Source organism: Mustela putorius, unplaced genomic scaffold (genome assembly GCF_011764305.1).
Source record: "Mustela putorius furo isolate JIRA1106 unplaced genomic scaffold, ASM1176430v1.1 tig00000129_pilon_pilon_pilon, whole genome shotgun sequence".
Taxonomy (NCBI): Eukaryota; Metazoa; Chordata; class Mammalia; order Carnivora; family Mustelidae; genus Mustela; species Mustela putorius.
Window position 1 is genome coordinate 12,705,561 of NW_025421290.1, and position 22,754 is coordinate 12,728,314.

Below are 22,754 nucleotides of genomic sequence, written 5' to 3' on the forward strand. Positions count from 1 at the left end.
TATTTGACAGACAGAGATCACAGGTAGGCAGAGAGGCAGGCAGAGAGAGGAGGAAGCAGTCTCCCTGCTGAACAGAGAACCCCATGTGGGGCTCAATCCCAGGACCCTGAGATCAGGTTCTGAGCTGAAGGCAGAGGCTTTAACCCACTGAACCACCCAGGCGCCCCAGAAAGTATGTTAATGTAAAAACAATTTACAACCAACCTCCATTTTCTTGAGTCTCTAGAGATCATCAGTTGAATACTTGCAAGGCAGTTTTGAGTGCAGTAATACTAAGAGGGTTTAAACCAACCTCTGCAGGGAACTTTTATAATGTAATTGGAGAGAAGAAATACACGTAAACCCCTACGTGCATAGATATGTGTGTTCACATACAGACAAATAACCAAACAAACAGCATTTGGGAAGAATCAGATATTCATACAGTTATCTGGAGTTCAGAGGAGAAAAGTGAACTGATCTTGGAGGGAAGCCTAGACCACACAGCAGAGAAAGGGGAGCCGGGCTAAGGCGTAAGAGTCTGAAGTAATGATACAGGATGCATTCCTTCACACAACACTTTGCCTGAACTTCAGTGGATTGTGACTTCTTGGATTTAATTTCTGAGGTTGTTTGATGTATTGATTTTTAAAATAGATATGGTGCTTTTCCATAGACAAACCAATAGTGATGCTTCCAAACCTCTTTTCCATCCAAAGTCCCTGCAACCAGTGTGCCAAGCAGAGGTGACCATTCCACAAATGCTACTTCGGGGGAAAGTTTATAGGTCCCTCTGGAAGAAAATAAAAAGCCACAACTCCTGTACTCCTGACCATCTATGTGCCGGCCATGTTGTAAACGCACACCCTCGCCCCCCCATATTATATACCGTATATTACTGTAATTCTTCTAATTGGCATAGTCAGCCAGTAGCTCCATTTTACTGTTGAGGAAAGAGAGGCATAGGGAAATGAAGTAACTTGTTTGCACAACTAATCAAGGCTGGAACAGGATTCACATTCAGACAGTCTGGTTTCAGAGTCAGAGCTCTTGCATTTGCCCAAGATAGCAAATAACAACAATAAAAAACTCGAACAAAAACCCAAGCGCACAGGTGTGCGCGCCAGCATTAAACCCCAGGCTTGTAAAATAATTGATGCAACCGCTTGGTTTACAGCAACATCCTCCTACCTAATTTTATATGCCTTCCGTAAAAATAAAATAAAATAATTAAATAAAATAAATAAAAACAATAGCCACAAAACTAAGAGTCAGATAGTTTGAGAACAACATTGCACTGTGCTTTGGTATTGCTTGCCTTCACAAAGCGGAGTCCAGGAAACCAAACCCACAGAAATGGTCTTTGAATCCACTCTCAGTACCTTGCTCGGCAAGGTGAAAGAAACCGAAATCGGTGTGAGTGGATGCGAACAGTGGACGTGGGGGGAAAGGGTTAAGATTGTGTGCAGGAACTCGGTCGAGTTTCAGAAAGTTCTCGGGGGAGCCCAACTGCTGCGTCCCCTCGCGACCCTGCCTGCGAGGCCGACTGTAACAGGATGCTGGGACTCGAGGCGCTCGCCCCTCGCTTTGTGCGAGGCAAAAGAGCCAATAAGGAACGAGGCAAAAATTGGGTGCAGTAATCCCGAAAAGGGGGCTAGGAGGCCCGCGGGAAGAGCGGGGGAGGAGACAGGGAGGAGCGGGGAGGGCCGAGAGAGGAGGAGGCCGGCGCTGAGCGCCAGCGGCGCCCCTGACAGAAGAGGGGGAAGCCTGGGGGAGCGCGCCTCGGAGCCGAGGGGCCGGCGCGGGGAGGCGGGCGCCAGGCGGGGGTTTGCCGGGCCGCCGCGCGTGACGTAGCGCCGGGCAGGGCGTTATCAGCTGCGGGGCCGCGGCGAGGGACGCGCGGCGACAGCGGACGGCGCCGCCCGGGCCCGGACGGCTGCAGCCTGCGGCCGCGAGCGCGTCCCGAGCGCTTCTGGCTGTCGCCCCGTCGCCGTGCCCCGTCCCAGGGCGGCATGAGCCCTCGGCCGCAGCCCTAGCGCCCGCTCCTCCGCCCGGGCGGCCGGGCTGCGGTGACGAGTGCTCGCTGCGAGGGTCGGGGCCATGAAGCCGAGTGCGGCCGGGACGGCGAGGGAGCTGGAGCCGCAGGCGCCGGCCCGGGGCGAGCAGCGCGCGCTGGAGCCCGAGGGGCGCTGGCGCGAGAAAGGCGAGGCGGACACGGAGCGGCAGCGCACCCGGGAGCGGCAGGAGGCCACGCTGGCCGGGCTGGCGGAGCTGGAGTACCTGCGCCAGCGCCAGGAGCTGCTAGTTCGGGGCGCCCTGCGTGGCGCTGGGGGCTCGGGAGTCGCTGCGCCCCGCGCTGCGGAGCTGCCGGCGGAGGCGGCGCAACGCAGCCGCCTGGAGGAGAAGTTCTTGGAGGAGAATATCTTGCTGCTGCGGAAGCAATTGGTAGGTCGTGCCTGGAGGTAGGGGCACGGCTGTCCCTGCACAGGGGCTGGGATTCGGGCAGGTGGTCTGGGGGCGGGCGCGAGGGGTGCCTCCGGCTGGGGGGGATTCTCCCGGATCCCGGACCTCCATCTCCGCGTGGGCCCCGGGCGCCCACGCGTTTCTGGCGTGTGCCCGCTTTGTGTCAGGTGAGGGGCTGGCGACCCCGCGCGGATTGCCGAGAGGGGGTGGCAGCTCTCCCCTCCTCGCGCTGCCTTCGGGATTCTTGGAGTCGCCTGGTTGTAACCTTCAGTCTCTCTAGTTAGACGAATGCAACGCCCTCTCCCTGAATGTTTGCAAACCCTCCTTTAAAATACCATTTCTTTTGGAGGTCTTAGCTTCGTGTCCTCCCGCCGAGAGGGGACAAAAGCCGAGGAGGGGGCTTGTGGCGAGGTTAACTGTCCGAAGCTGAATTTTACGATTACGCGGAAGCGCACGTAGGGAGCCCTGCCCCTCCCGGGACTCCAGGCACGCCAGCTTTTGCCTGGGCTGCTGCTTAATTTCAAATAGAAGCCCTTTGTATGAGGCAGCTAAAACATGCAAAGGATAGAAATTTGGCTGGACAAAGTGCCCCGTCCTCTCGTATTTTCTGTGAACGGCGGTGGAGGTGGGAGAAGAGAGAACCTGCTCTTAGGCGGCATTAAAAATCTTACTGGATTTCCGTCAGTGTCTCTGTCATTCTGTGCCATCTGCATTAATGGGGAAGAAAAAGAACTTTGGCGCTTAATGTATTGATGAACAGCTCTTGACCCCGCCTCAGAATAATGGCGGCAGCTTTGTTATGGTGACCTCAAAAATGTAGTTTTGAAAAGAGAGGAAAAAAATGTTTTTCTGAGCATGTGATACTGTCTGAAACTAGACACATGCTCGCCCTCATACAATAGTGAACATAGGTGATGTTGTGTGGTTATTTGTCAAGGGGTTTCTTGTATTATCTCTTTCCACATAATTTTTCTCTCTCCTCTCTCCCTTTTTCTCTCTCAGCATCAAAGTGCTTTTACTTTGGTTTATTTTGCCTTAAGAAGCGAATTCTAGCAAACAGGCATATATGGGTTTTGTCTACAGGCTTTTTAAGTCAAAGGACAGACAGGAATAATATTCCTATGCATCTATTTCTTAAAGATGCATCCTGGTTTGTGCAATACCTTTTTTGGCATTTTACTGGTTTTTGGTAGCAGCCCAGATTCGTGTGTAATGTGGATTTGAGTCAATTCTTGCTGGCTATGCCTTGGTCATTGACATTTTATGCATTGTCTTGTACAATAGCACCTTTTTCTCTTCATGAGTTTCAAGATTGTGAGTGGCACATTCCTGTTGTCCCCTGGAGGGGAGTAAGGCTACATGTCAGGAGAATTTCAGTCCAGTCAGTGTTTGTGGTACTATTTTCATAGGTAGACTTGGCATTCATGATTTGAACCAGATGCCTTTTTAGTTCTCTTGCTTTCCCAGCAGTAGGAAGCACTAGGTGGCGCTGTGAGTTAGCACTACAGATCTGTCACCTTTGGAAACCCAAGTTGAGTTCAAATCTTGATGGACCTTCCCTTGAGGGTTTTGGATTTTGCCGGCTCACATTATACTTGGCACTGGCTATTAGTATTAGTTTCTCACTTTCAAAGGCCCTAAGACTGATTAAACCCCACCAAAGCAACTAATAGAAAACAAAACTCTGCGGGACATTTGGCCAGAAAATCTCACCTAAGTAAGAGTATAGTGTACTGTAGGAAATATCTCACACCCTGACTTCAAATTAGAGTCTACTGTGAAGTATGGTTTTGTGAAAAATTGGCTGTACGCAGAGAGTTTAAAAAAATCTCCTTATCCTTACCTTTAAAAAGTGAATTTGTATATATTCTTTGAAACAAAAAGCAAGTCGTGTTTTTATGAAAAAACTTTATAGCACCACAAAATGCAAGAAAGTAACACTAAACATAGAACATATTCTTGAAGTTTTTTTGTTTGTTTGTTTGTTTTAAATTCCAAATTTTGCTTTTGGAAGATATAGTGAACTTTATTTATTTAAAAAAGATTTTATTTCTTTGACAGAGAGAGAGAGACAGCGAGAGGGAACACAAGCAGGGGGAGTGGGAGAGGGAGACACAGGCCTCCCGCTGAGCAAGGAGCCTGATGGGGGGCTCGATCCCAGTATACGGGGATCATGACCTGAGCTGAAGGCAGCCGCTTAACTACCAAGCCACCCAGGCGCCTCTAGTGAACTCTTTAAATGGTAATTTGAGTGCTGATAGCAGACTTTCTGGTTCTTTGTGACCAAAAATGTGTTCATTTTTTCCTTTTCTGTGTTTCTTCCTAATCAGAATTGTCTAAGGAGAAGAGATGCTGGTTTGTTGAATCAGTTGCAAGAACTTGACAAGCAGATAAGTGACCTGAGACTAGATGTAGAAAAGACATCTGAAGAGCACCTGGAGACGGACAGTCGGCCCAGCTCAGGTGAGTGTGTGAGCACAAGGACGGAATTCTGCACTCAAGTTCTACTTCAGCCCCCTGGGGTTAGCCTTCCCAGACCTGCAAATGGCAATGGAGTTTGTTTCTAGGGCAGAGAGATTAAAAAAAAAAATAAAAGAAAGAAAAGAAAAAAAAGCAGTCTGCCATTCAGTTGTATGAGAGGGAAATAAAACCAGATGACAAAATTTTTAATAATGAGATTGATCTGACTGGAGTCCCCTGAGTTTAAAAATAAAAGCTTTTATTCAAATTTCTGGAAGAGCAGTCCTCCTTTGAAACTTGAGAAAGTCAGAACTGGGCTAGAAAATTAGTCACACTTCAACTTCCTGAGACCACTTCAAAAGTTTTTTTTTTTCTTCTTTTAAGCCATTTGGCTTCTTAACTAGATTTGTTTTTTTCTTCAAATTATTCTTCCTGAAACTTTCATGATAAAGTTGAGGCTTTGAGAGATCTAAGTCTCATTCCTTGAACATCTTTAAAGGTGGGGTCAAGGAGGAAGGTCAGTTTGAGGGTGAGAGTAACTTTGAAATGTATCCATAGATATGGGCTCTTGGCCTTTTCCTAAGAATTGCCTGAAATAAAATCATACAGGCACAATGTTAAATCCAGTGAACCAAAATTGCCCCCCACTACCACCGTCTCCCTCTCCTACCTTTCCTAGTTGATTAACTCTTTTCCTTTTAAGCACAAATGTGTACTATTGCTTGACGTGATCTTAATTCCAAATGGTGTTTTTATTTGTAGGGTTTTATGAGCTGAGTGATGGGGCTTCAGGATCCCTTTCCAATTCCTCTAACTCGGTCTTCAGTGAGTGTTTATCCAGTTGTCATTCCAGCACCTGCTTTTGCAGCCCCTTGGAGGCAACCTTGACTATCTCAGATGGTTGCCCCAAATCTGCAGGTAAGACTTTTTAGAATCAATAGACATTTTTTTTAAAGGTTTTATTTATTTATTTGACAGAGGGAGAGATCATAAGTAGGCAGAGAGGCAGGCAGAGAGAGAGGGGAAAGCAGGCTCTCCACTGAGCAGAGAGCCTGATGCAGGGATCAATCCCAAGACCCCGGTCATCATCCCAAGACCCAGTCCCAACACCTCAGGTCATGACCTGAGCTGAAGGCAGAGGCTTAACTCACTGAGCCACCCAGGTGCCCCTTGATAGACATTTTTAATTGGAAGGGGTGAAAGGCCCTTAAAGATGATGTAGCTTCAACCCCTTCTATTGATAGAAAAACAGAAGGTCAGAGCATTTCATCAGTGTGCTACATTTCATGACATAGTTGGTTTAGAACCATGATGATCACTCGTCAGGTCCTCCTTGGGTACTGGTTAGCTGACAGTGGCAAGATAGCTTGTTCTTAGAAATCCTGTCCCAATATTACAGGTCTCTTGGGCTCTGTTTGCGAGCCTTTGCTGTTAGCTTAACTTGTTTGCATTTTCTCTTGAAAACCACTTTGGATCTGTTTTTTTCTTCTTTCAATCATTGAAAGCTCAGACTTACACTAAGTTAAATTTATCTGTCAGACTGATTGGCACTTCAGGGAGCAGTGACCCCTCCACGTTCTCCAGAATGTCTTGTACCATGGCAGCTGTCTTTTCTTCTAGCAGGTGGGCGGGATGAGATTCCCCTGGGCCATGTGCCACTGTTCCCCATTTTGGGCTATCCTCGCAGTGACCTCCAGAGAGAGTCATGCAGTTGTTGGTATTGGAAGAGTTCTGCATTTCCACTGTATATCCCACACTGTACTAGGTGCTCTGCATACATTTATCTCCTTTGAATCCTCCCAATAGTTCTGCAGGGTGTGCAAGTATCGTTAGCTCCATCTTATGTCTCAGAAAAAGGAGGTCCAGTGAGGTTAGGTTAATTGTTTAAGGTTATATAGGTAGTGGGGAACAGAGGCAGGACCATGCTCGGGACTAACTACCAGGTCCAAGTTTTTTCCACGACACCGAGGGAATTCAGAAATTATTGTGTTCGACCTTCTCATTGAACAGAGGAGGAATTTGGTTTTATGAAACAGCTTGTCAGAGGCTCCTCATTTGCTGAATGGCAGAGTTGTTGCTGAAACTTGGAACTCCCTGCGTAGTTCTACTTTACTATGGTTCCTCAAGAGCAGAGAAAACAAAGGAGAGGAGCTGTGGGTGCCAGCACAAGTCACTGTACTCTCTGTTTGCCTGTGTCCTCCGCCTGGGCAGAAGGCTGACTTTTTGAGATCCCAGCAATGAAAACATCGTGCCAAACAACTGAGGCTGCTAACTGGCTGGTTTTTTGTGTTTGTACTGTGTGCTGTCAGCAGCAATCACTTGGGGAAGCACAAATCTGTGTTATCTAGAGTGTCTGGGCCTCAAGTTCATTGGTAATTGCTCCCCTTCACTCTGCTGCTCTGGTTTCAGAGGGAAACTTTAAAACCCATTAACGGTGCTTTGGTAAAGGTTTTCCTTGAGGACAGACCCCTGATCTCCCAAATGCCACATCTTCACATGACTGAGGCAGTTGTACTGGGCCTTGGGGACTGAGATGTCTGTTTCGCGCCTTAACTCAGTTGAGAATAGGGACAGAATAGTAAAGTGTAGGTAAACATAGGGCAATGTTTAAATATAGGGCGAAGATAGAGTGGTGGAGGAGGATGGATGGGCAACAGTATTAGCTAAAAAGGTTTCCCTTTCTTATAGTTGGCTGTTTATTAGGAGTACAGGTGTGTGTGGGGGGGTGGGGGGTAAGGACACAGCACTTTTACTTTATAATAATCTTTTCTTCACAAATGAATCCTATCTTTTCTGTGTCCAGAATATATTTTTCCCCAGGGCTGCTAATTACCACTGAAGGTCTTTCCCTTAAATTAAGCAATTTACATAGACTCTGGCACATAGTAGTTTTTCAATATTTGAGTGAATAAGTATAATACAGGATATATTAAATAGTGACAAAAACTTTGATTTTCCTGAGCTAAAGTTCATTAAAGGGATTTCATATTTATAATAGTCACCAAGGGTAAGACATCAAAATCATTTAATTAAGCAAGAAAGCTTGATTTCCTTGTATTTTGGCATCTACATTTTTGAGATGTGGAAAATTTATTCATTAATACTACAACTCAATCTTTTAAAACCTTATCAAGAATTCCTTCCTATTTATTGTTTTATTTTTTAGTGTCACTATTGAAAATATAAGGTGATTATTATTTACATTTGGTTAATCTTCATTGAAATTTAATCAGTTTCTTTGAACTTCCAATTGACAATTATACCAAACACATGTCATTAAGTAGATCTAAAAAGATAGAATATGAAGAGAAACCTCTCAGAAAGTACAGTTTATCTGCAGTATTTCAAAAGGAAACCAGGTATAGAATACAGAGGGTAAAGTAGCCCAGAGAAAGAATGATTCAAAAAATGTGTTTTTTTGAGTTGTAAATGCAGTGTATATTTATGGAAAATGTAGAAAATAGGAAATAAAGAAGAAAATCTCACTTGCTTTTTACACTGCAATGCTACTATTGGCATCCTGGTGTGCTTCATCTAAGACTTTTCTCTTTGCATATATATATATATATATACAGTCAATAAAATTATAATCATAGTCTGGTATTATATCATGATTTTCACTAAACTTTAAAGCATTTTCCTCATTATTCAATAGTTTGAAAGTGTTTTTTTTTTTTAAGATTTTATTTATTTATTTGACAGAGATCACAAGTAGGCAGAGAGGCAGGCAGAGAGAGGGGGAAGCAGGCTCCCCGCTGAGCAGGGATCCTGATGCAGGGCTTGATCCCAGGACCCGGAGATCATGAACTGAGTGGAAGGCAAAAGCTCAACCCACTGAGCCACCCAGGCACCTCAATTTGAAAGTATTTATAATGGCTGAATACTTTTCCTTCAGAGGATATATCATTTCCTGTTGCGAATTTCTTTGTTAAATATTTCTTCCCTCATCCAGTAGTATGGACTGTATGTAAAAGAGTACAGTAGCTTGTAGGAATAGTTGATTCTTTAGCATTCTCTGTGAATTTGTTTTCCTAGAAATTGGCCTGAGTCAAGCTGGCGCTGACCAATTAATTTCTTCAGAGTGTACCTTTAAATGTTTTTCAGATCTCATAGGATGGTTGGAATATAAAGAAGGCCACTGTGAAGACCAGGCCTCAGGGCCAGTTTGCCATACCCACTCCACATCACAATTTAATTCCCTTGGTATCATTGCAGATGTGAATCCCAAGTACCAGTGTGATCTGGTGTCTAAAAACGGGAACGATGTGTATCGCTATCCCAGCCCACTTCATGCCGTGGCGGTGCAGAGCCCAATGTTTCTCCTTTGTCTGACGGGCAACCCTCTGAGGGAAGAGGAGAGGCTTGGTAACCATGCCAGTGACCTTTGTGTGGGATCTGAGCTGGACGCCGTCAAGACAGACACTTCCTTGCCATCTCCAAGCAGTTTGTGGTCTGCTCCCCATCCTTCGTCCAGTAAGAAAATGGATGGCTACATTCTGAGCCTGGTCCAGAAAAAAACACACCCTGTAAGGACCAACAAACCAAGAACCAGTGTGAATGCGGACCCCACGAAGGGGCTTCTGAGGAATGGGAGCGTCTGTGTCCGAGTGACTGGGGGCGTCTCACAGGGCAACAGCGGGAACCTTAAAAATTCTAAACAGGTGCTTCTGCCCTCGGGCGGAATCCCTTCTTTGGACCTCGGGACGTTCTCCCCACCGAAGCAGTGGTCAAAGGAATCCAAGGCAGAACACGTGGAAAGCAAGAGGCTGTCCCCGCCTGAGGGCTGCTTGCCCGGCGCCGCCCCTGAACTTCCAGCCAAGCATCTGCCCCAAAATGCCAAGCCCGCTTCCCAGGAACACGCCCGCTGTCCCACCGCTGTCCCAGGGGAGTCCCCCAAAGACGGCATTCAGGTCCTAGGCGCCCCTGCCAAGGAGAGCCCCGGGAGGGGCCCCGCGCCGCCATTGGAGGGCAAAGCCGTCCAGCCGCTGAAAAAGCTGTCGCAGAAGAGCGGCCCGCCGCCCGCCCCTCCGGCAGCGCCCCCTCCTGTGCCCGCGACGCCGCTGCCTGCGGCTTTCACCGTGGAAGAGCGGCCGGCGCTGGATTTCAAGAGCGAGGGCTCCTCCTCCCAGAGCCTGGAGGAAGGGCCCCCGGCGAAGGCGCCGTCGGGCCCGGGCCCGCAGGCAGCGGGCGGCAGGCCCCACCGCGGCGCCCGGACGGCGGCCGTCCCGCGGGGCTCAGCCCCGAAGCACCGGGGCGCCCCGACCCTTCACGGCCCGGACAGCGCGCTGCCCCCGGTGAGGGAGAAGAGTCGCGTGGCGGGCAAGAAGTGCCGGTTCCCCGACGACGCCGACACAAACCGGAAACTCAGGAAGGCCTCGTCCCGCGGGCGGAAGGGCGGGGGCGGCCAGCCCGAGGCGGGTCTCCCCAGCCGGCCGCCTGGCGCGGGCCACAGGGCCGGGGGCAGGGCGCACGGACACGGCCGGGAGGCTCTGGTGGCCAAGCCCAAGCACAAGCGAACGGACTCGCGGCGCTGGCGCTCGGCCGCCGAGGTGTCCCTGGAAGAGGCCCTGCGGCGGTCGCGGCGCGGCCGGCGCGAGCACGTGGGGCTGTATCCCGCCGCCGTGCCGCTGCCCTACGCCAGCCCCTACGCCTACGTGGCCAGCGACTCGGAGTACTCGGCCGAGTGTGAGTCGCTCTTCCACTCCACGGTGCTGGACACCAGCGAGGACGAGCGCAGCAACTACACCACCAACTGCTTCGGGGACAGCGAGTCCAGCGTGAGCGAGGGTGAGTTTGCGGGCGACAGCACGAGCTCCAGTGACTCCGAGGAAAGCGGGGGCCTCATCTGGTCCCAGTTCGTCCAGACCCTCCCCATCCAGGCGGTCACGGCCCCAGACCTCCACAGCAACCCCACGAAAACCTTTGTCAAAATCAAGGCTTCGCATAACCTCAAGAAGAAGATCCTCCGCTTTCGGTCCGGCTCTCTGAAACTCATGACGACCGTCTAAGGAACGCCGCTGGCGGGGAGAGCGGGGTGTTTTCTAGTTTTCTAGAGGAAAAGGTGGCGTCTTATTTCTTTGTGTGACAGTTTCACGGAATGCTTTCCTTTCGTTGCGGTTACCCCGAGGTCAGTTGTCTCGCCTTCATCCTGTAGGGACACTAGTGCCTTGAATGGAAGGTAAAGAATGTTTTTTTGTTGGCTAGGAGTAAATACTGGGTTTTTAATGGTGGTGATAGTGAGTGGATTTTGTGATATCAGGTGATTTTTATCGGAAATTCTCCGAGCATCTGTGAAGGCACAGGTTTCGATGGTCCAGTCTTACTGGGATGGGACCTTTTGATCGGAAGGTCAGGTTGATGGAATCTAGGACATACGTTTGCTTCTTGGTTCTCTCGGGCAGTGTCTCCACCAGGGTTCACCTGTTGAGAGGCATCACATACAGTTGTGTGAAGTAGGTACGATGGACAGTCATTGTTTTCTGTAATTTTCAATATAGTCTCCCTTTCTTAGGTGGGTCCCCATTCTCTTTTCCTCTCAGAACTCTTTCGATTACTGGACTCAGAACTTGAAGACCAGCCCCTAGATCCAGAGCTGGTGACCTGGATAGGGAGGCTGGTAATAACCTTAAAAGGATTCACTAAAACTTTTGCCGCATTTGGTGCCTAGGCCCTAGTTACAGTAACCCTTTAACGGCCGATTAGCCAACATTTTGATGCCTTTTTCCTCTTCCCTGATTTGCAGCTGATCCAACCATTTCTTCCTGGAAGGACTTGTCTTTGGGATAGAATTTTGGTCCTGGGGTACTGAGAAATTCAGCCCTAATGAAATAACCTTTGGGTGTGACTCTAAGCCCAAAATTGCTCACTGAGCATTGTGCCACCTAAGCATTGGCCTGAACATTTTAGTGCAATCCAGTCCAGATTGGACCACTGATTCTGTCTGGAAGGGCTTTTTTTAAAAAAAGAAAAAAAAATGTTTTGGTAAACAGTATTGTGTAAAATTGTTTTTTATACCAATATATGCATGTTTTGTGCATGAGTAGCATTTGTTTTGATATTTCTATGATGTTAAATTACTGTATGATATAAACAGTATGTGTTTTTATATATCATTGTGTAAATTTAATATAACGCATTTTATGCTGTAATAAACAGTTTGTTTTACTGCTGTTAAGTTTGTTGTTTGGGTATAAAACCAGTTACACATAAAAATCTTGTGCTGATTGTTTTGGAATTTCTATTCTAAACATTAGAATATTTGCAATAATTGAAGCAGGTTTTAGGCATAGGCTTCGATTGGATGGTGAGTACACATGAAAAGCAAACCACTTCTTTAGAATAGTTAAGGTAATTCTTTAAAATTTAAAGTAAATTTGGTAGGTGTCATCCAAGGAGAATATTTCTGAGAAGAATCTTCCTACTCCAACTTTTCAGTATAAAAAAAATTTCTGACACGGAAAAGTTGAAATGAGAGCAAACTCCTGTATAGCCAACACCCAGATTCAACAATTGCTAACAATTGCTGACAGTTGCTTTAACTCTCTTTACATATATATTAGGTTAAACCATATTCCTGGTTTTGAAGCTTAAAGACAGATTTTGGCAATCTTCCCTCTCCACCACACTGCTCTACTCCTTTAAAGTAAATTTCAGGCAGCATGGTAATTCCTGTCTAAAAATTTAAGCATGTATTTTCTAAGAACAAGGAGATTCTTAGGATAGAACTAAAATATAGAACTAAAACATCATGATCACACCTAAGGAAAACTGGCAATAATTCTGAATATCATCAAATATTTAATCTCTATTCAGATTTTCCAATTTGTTTCAGACTTCTTTTTTAATTTTTTTTTTAAAAGATTTTATCTATTTATTTGGGAGAGAGAGAGAGGAGAGAGGTCAGAGGGAGAAGCAGACTCCCTGCTTAGCAGGGAGCCTGATGTGGGACTCAATCCTGCGATTGCAGGATCATGACCTGAGCCAAAGGCAGTCGCTTACCCAACTGAGCCACCCAGGTGTCCCTTGTTTCAGACTTTTTTTTTTTTAAAGATTTTTATTTATTTATTTCAAGAGAGAGAGAGAGACAAAGTGAGAGAGAGCATGAGAGGGGAGGTCAGAGGGTGAAGCAGACTCCCCGTGGAGCTGGGAGCCCAATGTGGGACTTAATCCCAGGACTCTGGGACCATGACCTGAGCTGAAGGCAGTTGCTTAACCAACTGAGCCACCCAGGTGCCCCTGTTTCAGACTTTTTAACAGTAGTTTCCTTCCTTTAACTTCACAGGTTTCAGTCAGTATGTGGCGTTTGCTTGTAGATCTTTTGTCTTTTTAGTTTAGAAGAGTTTCCTCCCATTTCTTAAAAATGACACTGGGTTTTTAAATTCATAGTTATAGAAGGGCTTACATTCTGGATTTGGTTGTTTCCTTATGTTGTCTTTTAATGCCTAGTCCTTCTATTTCCTGTAAACCGTTTAAGGCTTGGTTAGATTCAGGTTAAACATTCTTGGCAAGAAGATTTCACTAGTGATCTTTTGTGTTTTTATTGCTTCACATTAAGAAACATATTATTAGATTGCCCTAATATTACTGAGTTTAAGAGTGATTACTGAATTTAAGAGTGGTTAAGGGGGTGAGCAGAGATTTCTCCATTATAAAGCTTTTTTTCTCTGCAAATGGCTATTATTTGTGGGTGATTCTTCAATATTGTGTGGCTGTTCTTCACAACATTGTGCTTAATGGCTTTAGCTTACACTGCTGATTCTTGCATGAACCAGTTACTGCCTTGGGGGTTCACAATGGTAGTTTTCTAAATATCTTTCCTTCTACATTCTACAAAAAAAGGCTTTCCTTATTTTTTTTCCCTTTTCCTTTTTTTAAATTCAAATTTTAGTTAACATATGGAGCAATATTGGTTTCTGGAGTAGAATTCAGTGATTTGTCACTTACATACAACACCCAGTGCTCATCACAAGTGTCCCCTTTAATACCCACCAGCCATCTAGCCATACCCCATCCGCCTCCCTCCATCAACCTTCAGTTTGTTTTCTTATATTAAGAGTCTCTTATAGTTTATTTCCCTCTCCTTTTGTTCACCCATTTTCTTTCTTAAATTCCACATTTGAGTGAGATCATAGAATATTTGTCTTTCTCTGGTGACTCACTAGCATAATATGCTCTAGCTTTATCTACATTGTTGCAAATGACAAGATTATTTGAGTAATATTCAAATAATATAACTTGAGTCGTATTCCATTATGTATGTACATGTACCATTATCTTTATCCATTCATCAGTTGATGGGCATTTGGGCTCTTTCCATAGTTTGGCTATTGTTAATAATACCCCTTTTTCTGTTTTGAATATCATGGTGGACTCGGATTTTTGTTTATTTGATATCTTATAATCATAGTTATTGTTTGTTTGTTTTGATGCTCAGCATGTCCCAAATTTGGCCAATGGGAGGACAAATTTTGTTAAAAGAAAACTAGAATCAGCCCAGTCTCATATTTACTAAGAAATGTACTCAATTATGAATTTTTCATATGCTAAATTTCAACACAACAATTCCTTAACCATTTTTTAAAAATTTGTCTTGGAAATTTTCTTTTCCTATATCCTATATACCTCTTGTGTCTGAGAAGGCTTTTAACTTATGGAACATAGCAAGTAATTTCTCCGTGGCTTATAAAGGTAAGACATCTTTTTTCTTTTCTTAATAAGACATCTTTTTAGCAAGAACTCTCAGACAATTCTGTTCTTCAAAATGTTTAGTCTTTTACTATTCATATTTTTTAAAAAACATTTTTGTTTATCAGAGAGAGACAGCACAAACAGGGAGCTGCTGAGGGAGAAGCAGACACCCCACCGAGCAGGGATTCCAAAACAGAGTTTCATCCCAGGACCCTGGGATCATGACCTGAACTTCCTGAGCGGAAGGCAGATGCTTAACCAACTGAGCTACCCAGGCACCCTTATTCATGTGTTTTTATATGCAACCTGTCATTCTGCTTGGACTAGAATTTCTTTGACTACCTGATTAAATTTAAGTCAAGCACAAGCAAGGGGATGATCTCACCATCTTTTCTAATGCTGTGATCCGATCTCTTTGGGGGCAGGCTATAAAGTTTATGGTTTAAGGCAACTGTGATCTAAAGTCAGTTCTTGAATCCAAGTTGTTCTTAATGAGCATTATTCTCAGAAGGGGATGCTTTCTGAAAGCCAGCTTCTTAAATAATTACATTTTAGGTGACAGAATGCCAACCGAAGAGAAGCATGAAAAACAGGATTTTCCAAGAACCTTTGGTTTGTCCTCCTCTGTCCATTGCTTGACTTCTCTAGCGAGCAGTTGTGTTGCACTTGGAAAATTGGGTTTTGTCCATTATTTTCAGTGACAAAGTAGCTGCCATTGTTATAAACAGAAAAACTCCTTAAAATATTTTCCTTTATTAAGATAAATTACAGATGCTCATTGTCAAAAAAAGAAAAGAATTTATCTTAACAAAACATAGGTGTTTCAATTCTGTTAATCCTCCTCAAATCTCACTCTTCAGTAAGTTTGGTGTATATATTTCCATATTCTGTTATATGCACATACAAATACATAACCTTTATATTTTTTCTTCAAAAATGTAGATCCAATCTATATGTATTGTTCTGTAATTTGCTTCCTTCATTTATTTCATGAACCTATATAGTAGATATAATTTCTAATTCCTTTTAGTGGGATTCCAAGTGTGTTCTTATTAAGAAAAAAGGCACTAGATTTTATCAGTTACTTTTTTGTTCAGAAAAATTCTAATATTTAGCAACAAAAGTGTTAATGCAAGTGCTATACCTTTGCACATATATTACCTTTCTAGGTTTCTAACATATTTTGTTATTTTGTATTGTGAGCTCACTTCCTAGTGGGGTATTATTAGGGAATCCCGTGAGGCTTGATTCAAAATTTTTTCATATTGAGAAGCTTTGTTTTTTTCTGCCAGGTGCTTCAGGGACATTTTTAGCCTGAACACTATTTATTTGTTTATTTATTTATAGTACTCTCTACACCCAATATAGGGCTTGAACTAACAACCCTGAGATCGAGTCAATGCTCTTCCGACTGAGCCTGCCACGTGTCCTCTAAACCACCTTTTAGGTTAATTTCTTTACTTGGGGTTACCTGACTACAGAGGTAATATATATTCAAATCGTAAGCACACATGAGGATTGACTGTGATTATATATTCTCAGGGGAGACCTTTCCCAAGGCAGGAGAGCTTCCTGATTTTTTCCTGTGCTAGCAAGTGAAATGTTTTGTTGGACCAATCTTTTACTGAGGGTGTAGGTCTTCATTGCTTTCAGGAATCTGGGGGAGTCTCGGTCCCAAATCCTACCCTCAGTCCCAAATCCAAGCAAAGTTCTTGTCTGTGAGTGCTTTTATAAACCAAAGCCCCTTGCTTAAGGGACCAGCATTCTCTCCCTCTAGTCTTTAAGGGTAGACCAAAACTGTGTGTTTTTCTTTTTCATGAAGTCAAAACACACTTAAGAGGATGTTTGTTAATAGTTTACCAGTCATTTCTGTTTTATAGTGAGACAATTAGGTTATCTAGTTCACAATATGGCTGGAAGCGTAGGACTGCTTGTTACATTTGTCAATAAGATGGTTTCTCCCTTCTTATTTTTGGTATAATTTTATTGAGATGCAATTGGAGTCCAGTAGAATGCACATATTTGAACTGCACAATTTGAACAGTTTTGACATATGTATATACCCATGTAACCACCACAATCAATATAACAAACATTTCCATCATTCTCAAAAGTTTCTTTGATCCCTTTTGTAATCATCTCTCCCTCCACACTTTTCCCCAGACAACCACTAATTAGCTTACTTTGTAGTATACTCTTTTTTGCCTGAATTTTTTATTCCACATCATGATTTTTATTTTATTTATTTTTTTATTAACATATAATGTATTATTTGCCCCAGGGGTACAGGTCTATAAATCATCAGGCTTACACATTTCACAGTACTGACCATAGCACATACCCTCCCCATTGTCCATCACCCAACCACTCCATCCCTACCTCCCTACTCCCACGTAACCCTCAGTTTGTTTGTGAGATTAAGAGTCTCTCATGGTTTTTCTCCCTCCTGCTCCCATCTTGTTTCATTTTTTTCCTTCCCTCCCCCACACAACACCCCACCTACCTCTCAAATTCCTCATATCAGAGAGATCATATGATAATTATCTTTCTTTGACTTACTTCGCTTAGCATTATACTCTCTAGTTCCATCCACATCATTACAAATGGCAAGATTTCATTTCTTTTGATGGCTGCATAGTATTCCATTGCAGATATGTACACCACTTCTTCTTTATCCATTCATCTGTTGATGGACATCTAGGTTCTTTCCATAGTTTGGCTATTGTGGACATTGCTGCTATAAACATTAAAGTGCACGTGCCCCTTCGGATCACTACATTTGTGTCTTTAGGGTAAATACCCAGTAGTGTGATTGCTGGGTCATAAGGTAGCTCTATTTTTAACTTTTTGGGGAAACCCCATGCTATTTTCCAGAGTGGCTGCACCAGCTTGCATTCCCACCAACAGTGTAGGGGGGTCCCCTTTCTCTGCATCCTTTCCAACATCTGTCGTTTCCTGACTTTTTAATTGTAGCCATTCTGACTGGTGTGAGGTGGTATCTCATTGTGGTTATGATTTGTATTTCCCTGATGCTGAGTGATGTGGAGCACTTTTTCATGTGTCTGTTGGCCACCTGGATGTCTTATTTGCAGAAATGTCTGTTCATGTTTTCTATCCATTTCTTGATTGGATTATTTGTTCTTTGGGTGTTGAGTTTGATAAGTTCTTTATAGATTTTGGATACTAGCCCTTTATTTGATATGTCGTTGCGAATATCTTCTCCCATTCTGTCAGTTGTCTTTTGGTTTTGTTGACTGTTTCCTTTGCTGTGCAAAAGCTTTTGATCTTAATGAAGTCCCAATGGTTCATTTTTGTCCTTGCTTCCCTTGTCTTTGGCGATGTTTCTAGGAAGAGTTTGCTGCCTGTGGTCTCCTCAAGGATTCTGATGGATTGCTGTCTCACATTGAGGTCTTTCATCCATTTTGAGTCTATTTTTGTGTGTGATGTAAGGAAATGGTCCAGTTTCATTCTTCTGCATGTGGCTGTCCAATTTTCCCAACACCCTTTGTGGAAGAGACTGTCTTTTTTCCATTGGACGTTCTTTCCTGCTTTGTCGAAGATTAGTTGACCATAGAGTTGAGGGTCTATTTCTCTATTTCTGGGCTCTCTATTCTGTTCCGTTGGTGTATGTGTCTGTTTTTGTGCCAGTACCATACGGTCTTGACGACTATAGATTTGTAAGAGTTTGAAGTCTGGAATTGTGATGCCACAAACTTTGGTTTTCTTTTTCAACATCCCTCTGGCAATTTGAGGTCTTTTCTGGTTCCATATAAATTTTAGGATTATTTGTTCCATTTCTTTGAAAAAAATTGATGGTATTTTGATAGGGATTGCATTAAATGTATAGATTGCTTTAGGTAGCTTAGACATTTTTATAATATTTGTTCTTCCAACCTGTGAGCATGGAACGTTTTTTCATTTCTTTGTGTCTTCCTCAATTTCTCTCATGAGTACTTTATACTTTTCTGAGTACAGATTCTTTTCCTCTTTGGTTAGGTTTATTCCTAGGTGTCTTATGGTTTTGGTTGTGATTGTAAATGGGATCGACTCCTTAATTTCTCTTTCTTCTGTCTTGTTGTTGGTGTAGAGAAATGCAACTGATTTCTGTGCATTGATTTTATATCCTGACACTTTACTGAATTCCCACATCATGATTTTTAGATTCTAACATGCTATGTCATGTCTCAATAGTTCATTTATTTTTTTATTACCGAGTTGTATTTGTGTAGATACATTGCAGTTTGTTTTTCTTATTTACTTGTTGATGGACATTTGGGTTATTATAAATAAAGCTGTTATATTATAAATAAAGCTGTGAAGAACATTCATGTACAGGTCTTTGTGGGGACAGATGTCTTTGTTTCTTATAGCTAGATGCCCAGGAGTGGAATGCCTTGGTCTTGGTCTTGTGGTAGGTATATGTTTAACGTTTTAAGAAATTACAAAAATATTTTCCAAATTAATTATGCCATTTTACATTCCTGCCAGTAGTTAGGAGAATTTGGCTACTCCATATTTTTGCTATCATTTGGCATGCTCAGTCTTCATTTTAGCCACTCTAATGGCTATGTAATGATATCTCATCATGGTTTTAATTTGAATTTCCCTGATAACTAATGATGTTGAGTATCTTTTCATAAGCTTATTGGCCTTCTGTATATCTTTGATTAGTTGTCTGCTCAAATAGTTTGTCCATTTAAAAAATTGTGTTGTTGGGCTTCATATTATTGAGTTATAAGAGTTCATAAATACCACGTAAAAGTCCTTTGATATATGTTGTCAATATTTTCTCCCCATCTGTGGCTTGACTTTTCACTTTCTTTTTTCTTTTTAAAAGTTTCATTTATTTATTTGAGAGAGAGAACACATGCACACAACTGTCGGTGGGGGGGCAGAGGGAGAGATCTGCTTGGAGATCGAGTTCATGCAGGCTCAATCTCACCACTCATCAATGAGATCACAGGCCAAGCTGAAACCAAGAGTCAGACACTCAACCGACTGAACCAGGCATCCCTTGCCTTTTCACTTTCATAATGGTGTCTTATGAAAAACCAAAGTTTTAAATTTGTATCAAGTCCAATTCTTTATTTTTCCTTTTATGGTTTGGGTTTTGGTATCCCATCTAGGAAATCTTGCTTAATCCAAAGTTGTAAAGATTTATTCTGAGTTTTCTTCTAGAAGTTTTATGATTTTAGGTTTACATATAGGCCAATGACCTTCTTTTGAGTTAATTTTTCTGTGTGATGTGAAGTAAGAATAGATGTTTAGTTTTTCCACAGATATTCAGTTCGTGTATAACTATTTTGTTGAAATGATTTTCCCTTCTGAATTGGCACCTTTGTAAACACACACACACACACACAGAGTTGACACATGTATGTATCTATTTCTGGATTCTCTTGTTTCATTTACCTATATGCCTATTTTTTAACCAATAACGAACTGTCTTGATTTTTGTAGCTTTATAGTATTGAAATAAGGTAGGACAAGTCTTCCAAGTTTGCTGTCCTCTTTCTCCTTTTTTTTTTTTTTTAAAGATTTTATTTATTCATTTGAGAGAGACAGACAGACAGAATGAGCAGGGGGAGGGGCAGAGGGGAAGCAGATTCCCTGCTGAGCAGGACTTGTGGGCAGATCCTATGACCCAGAGATCATGACCTGATCTAAAGTCAGTTGCTTAACTGAGCCACTCAGATGACCCTTTCTCTTTCTACTTCTAATTCTTTTGATCACTCTAGATCTTTTTTTTTTTTTAAGATTTTATTTATTTATTTATTTGACAGCACGAGATCACCAGTAGGCAGAGAGGCAGGCAGAGAGAGCGGAAGGGAAGCAGGCTCCCTGCTGAGTAGAGAGCCAGAAGGGGATTGATCCCAGGACCCTGGGATCATGACCTGAGCTGAAGGCAGAGGCTTTAACCCACTGAGCCACCCAGGCGCCCCAGATCACTCTAGATCTTTTGCATTATCATATAAACTTTGGAATCAGACTGTCAAATTCTACAAAACAAAACAAAAACTTGCTGATTTGGTATCACATGGAATATAGTTTGTACTAGAGATACTGCCATTTAAAAAATGAGGTTTTAATCCATGAGTACGCTATAGCTTTCCATTTATTTAGATCTTCTTTAATTCTCTTCAGCAATGTTTTATAGTTTTAGTGTAGAAGTCTTGGTCATCTTTTGCTAGATTTGTTCCTATGTATTTTACAATTTTTGGTGATATTGTAAATAGAAGTTTTATAAATTTTATTCTCCAATTGCTGCTGGAACAAAAGAATATAATTGATACTGCATATTTACCTTGAACTGTGCACCTTGTTAAGTTAATTTCTTTGTTTTAGTGATGGTTTTGTAGAATTCTAATCCTAGGCTTTTTTGATATTGTCCTAAAGTCTGGAAACTGTTGTTCATTTTTTCAATCTTTTCTCTTTATTCTTCAATTTGGATAATCACTGTTGCTCTATCTTCATTACCCTTAGTTATCTACATTCTGCTATTGGACCCATCCAGTGGAAAAATATTAATTTAGATAATACATTTTTCAGTCCTAAAGTTTCCAGATGGGTGTGTTTTGTAGTTGTTGTTGTTTTTAGTTTTCGTTTCTTTACTTTCTCTTTTCATTCATTTCAGATGTGTTTTACCTCATAGAGCATAGTTATAGTAGCTCTTTGAAAATCTTTGATAGGGTGCCTGTGTGTCTCAATTGGTAAAGTATCTGCCTTTGGCCCTGGTCATAATCCTAGGGTCTTGGGATCCAGCACTGCATGGGGCTCCTTGCTTGGTTGGGAGCTTGCTTCTCCCTCTGCCTGTTGCTACCCCTGCTTGTGCTCGCTCTCTCTGACAAATAAATAAAATCTTTAAAAAAAAAAAAGTCTTTGATAGTTTCACCATTTAGGTGATCTTGAGGTTGTCCTCTATTGACTGTTTTTCCCTAAAGAATTTGTCACGTTCTCCTGTTTTTTTTGGTTGTCAGGTATTTTCAGGTTGTATCCTGAACATTATTGATGTAATATTGTATGGGTTTTGGGTTTTTTTTTTTTAATAATCCTTAGGAGAATGTTGATGTTTTTGCTTTAGTAAGCAATTGACCCAGCTGGGCTCTGACTTTAGCTAAGTTCTTCTTAACCTTTGTGGGCAGTGGTTTAAATCTCAGTTAAAGTAGTCAAGCCTTTAATGTACCACTTTGGGTCTGTCCTGCACATGCATAGTTCAGGGGTTAGTCTGCGACTTATGCAGGTGGTTCATATCTCATTTAAATTGTCAGTGCCTTTGCTGTGTTGATTTGAGTCTGTACCTTACATGAAGGGCTCATTCGCAGAGTTGGGGAGCCCCCGTCTCTGTTTCTTTCCCTTTGGGGATTTCTCCCATTCACTCTACCCCCACAGCATCAAGATTTCTGGTCCCTGTGGCTAAAAAGACGTTTCTATTGGAATTTTAGCTGCCTATAGTACATACTGTTCTGAAACTGGAGCCTATTCTCAGGATAAAGAGAAAAGAGAGAATGGAAAACTCACCCATCCCCCCAAATCCATCTGCTTTTGTTTACTTTCACAGTTCTCAGGTAGTTCCCCCCCCCCCCATATTTTTATCAGAGCTTTTAATTGTAAACAGTAGGAGGGCTAGGTTATCGTGGGCTCACACTGCCGTGGCAGAACCAGAATCCACTGACCCATTTATTTTTATATGGATGGAATTCAAAAACTCAGCAGAGTCCTACTTATACATAGGCATTCTGTGTTCTGGTTCTTAAATGTCATATTATAGTAAGCATCATTGAAAGCAAGGAAATCCTTTATCAGTGTTGAGGAGGGTATATTTAGAGTTGGCACAATTTTATTTTACTTTTTTCTAGGTGCAAACCTTTAATTTAGAAGGTATAAGGGAGCTATATAATTTATTTCTATACTGCTTTTTCTTTTGGGGCTAAAAAATAACATTCTTTACACATATGTATATTGCTTGAAAGGTGATATAAAAATGCCTTTTGTTTCCTTGGGATCATTGTTTCATTTCAGACCTGTCACTTTTAATTATTTACCTGATCGTCCTGTCTCTCACTATAATGTAAATACAGTTTATAATGATGCTTTTGAAAATGGTTACTTACTTCTTGGTCCACAGACCTTTTTTGGAGCTGCTACAACCTATCTGTGAAACATAA

At 42.7% G+C, this 22,754-nt stretch overlaps 1 protein-coding gene across 2 annotated transcripts; it reads left to right on the plus strand.

The window, feature by feature from the left end:
• Positions 1 to 1,656: 1,656 nt before the first annotated feature.
• DACT1 (dishevelled binding antagonist of beta catenin 1) lies at positions 1,657 to 12,114 on the plus strand. Of its 2 annotated transcripts, none has more exons than XM_045070034.1 (4): positions 1,657 to 2,424; positions 4,773 to 4,905; positions 5,665 to 5,820; positions 9,007 to 12,114. In XM_045070034.1, exons 1-4 carry the CDS (start codon positions 2,080 to 2,082, stop codon positions 10,908 to 10,910), a joined length of 2,538 nt encoding a protein of 845 aa, XP_044925969.1. In that variant the 5' UTR covers positions 1,657 to 2,079; the 3' UTR covers positions 10,911 to 12,114. The 2 variants fall into 2 exon arrangements, with proteins under 2 accessions (XP_044925969.1, XP_044925974.1); XM_045070039.1 differs by having other exon boundaries at positions 1,660 to 2,424; positions 9,118 to 12,114.
• The last annotated feature ends 10,640 nt before the right edge of the window (positions 12,115 to 22,754 follow it).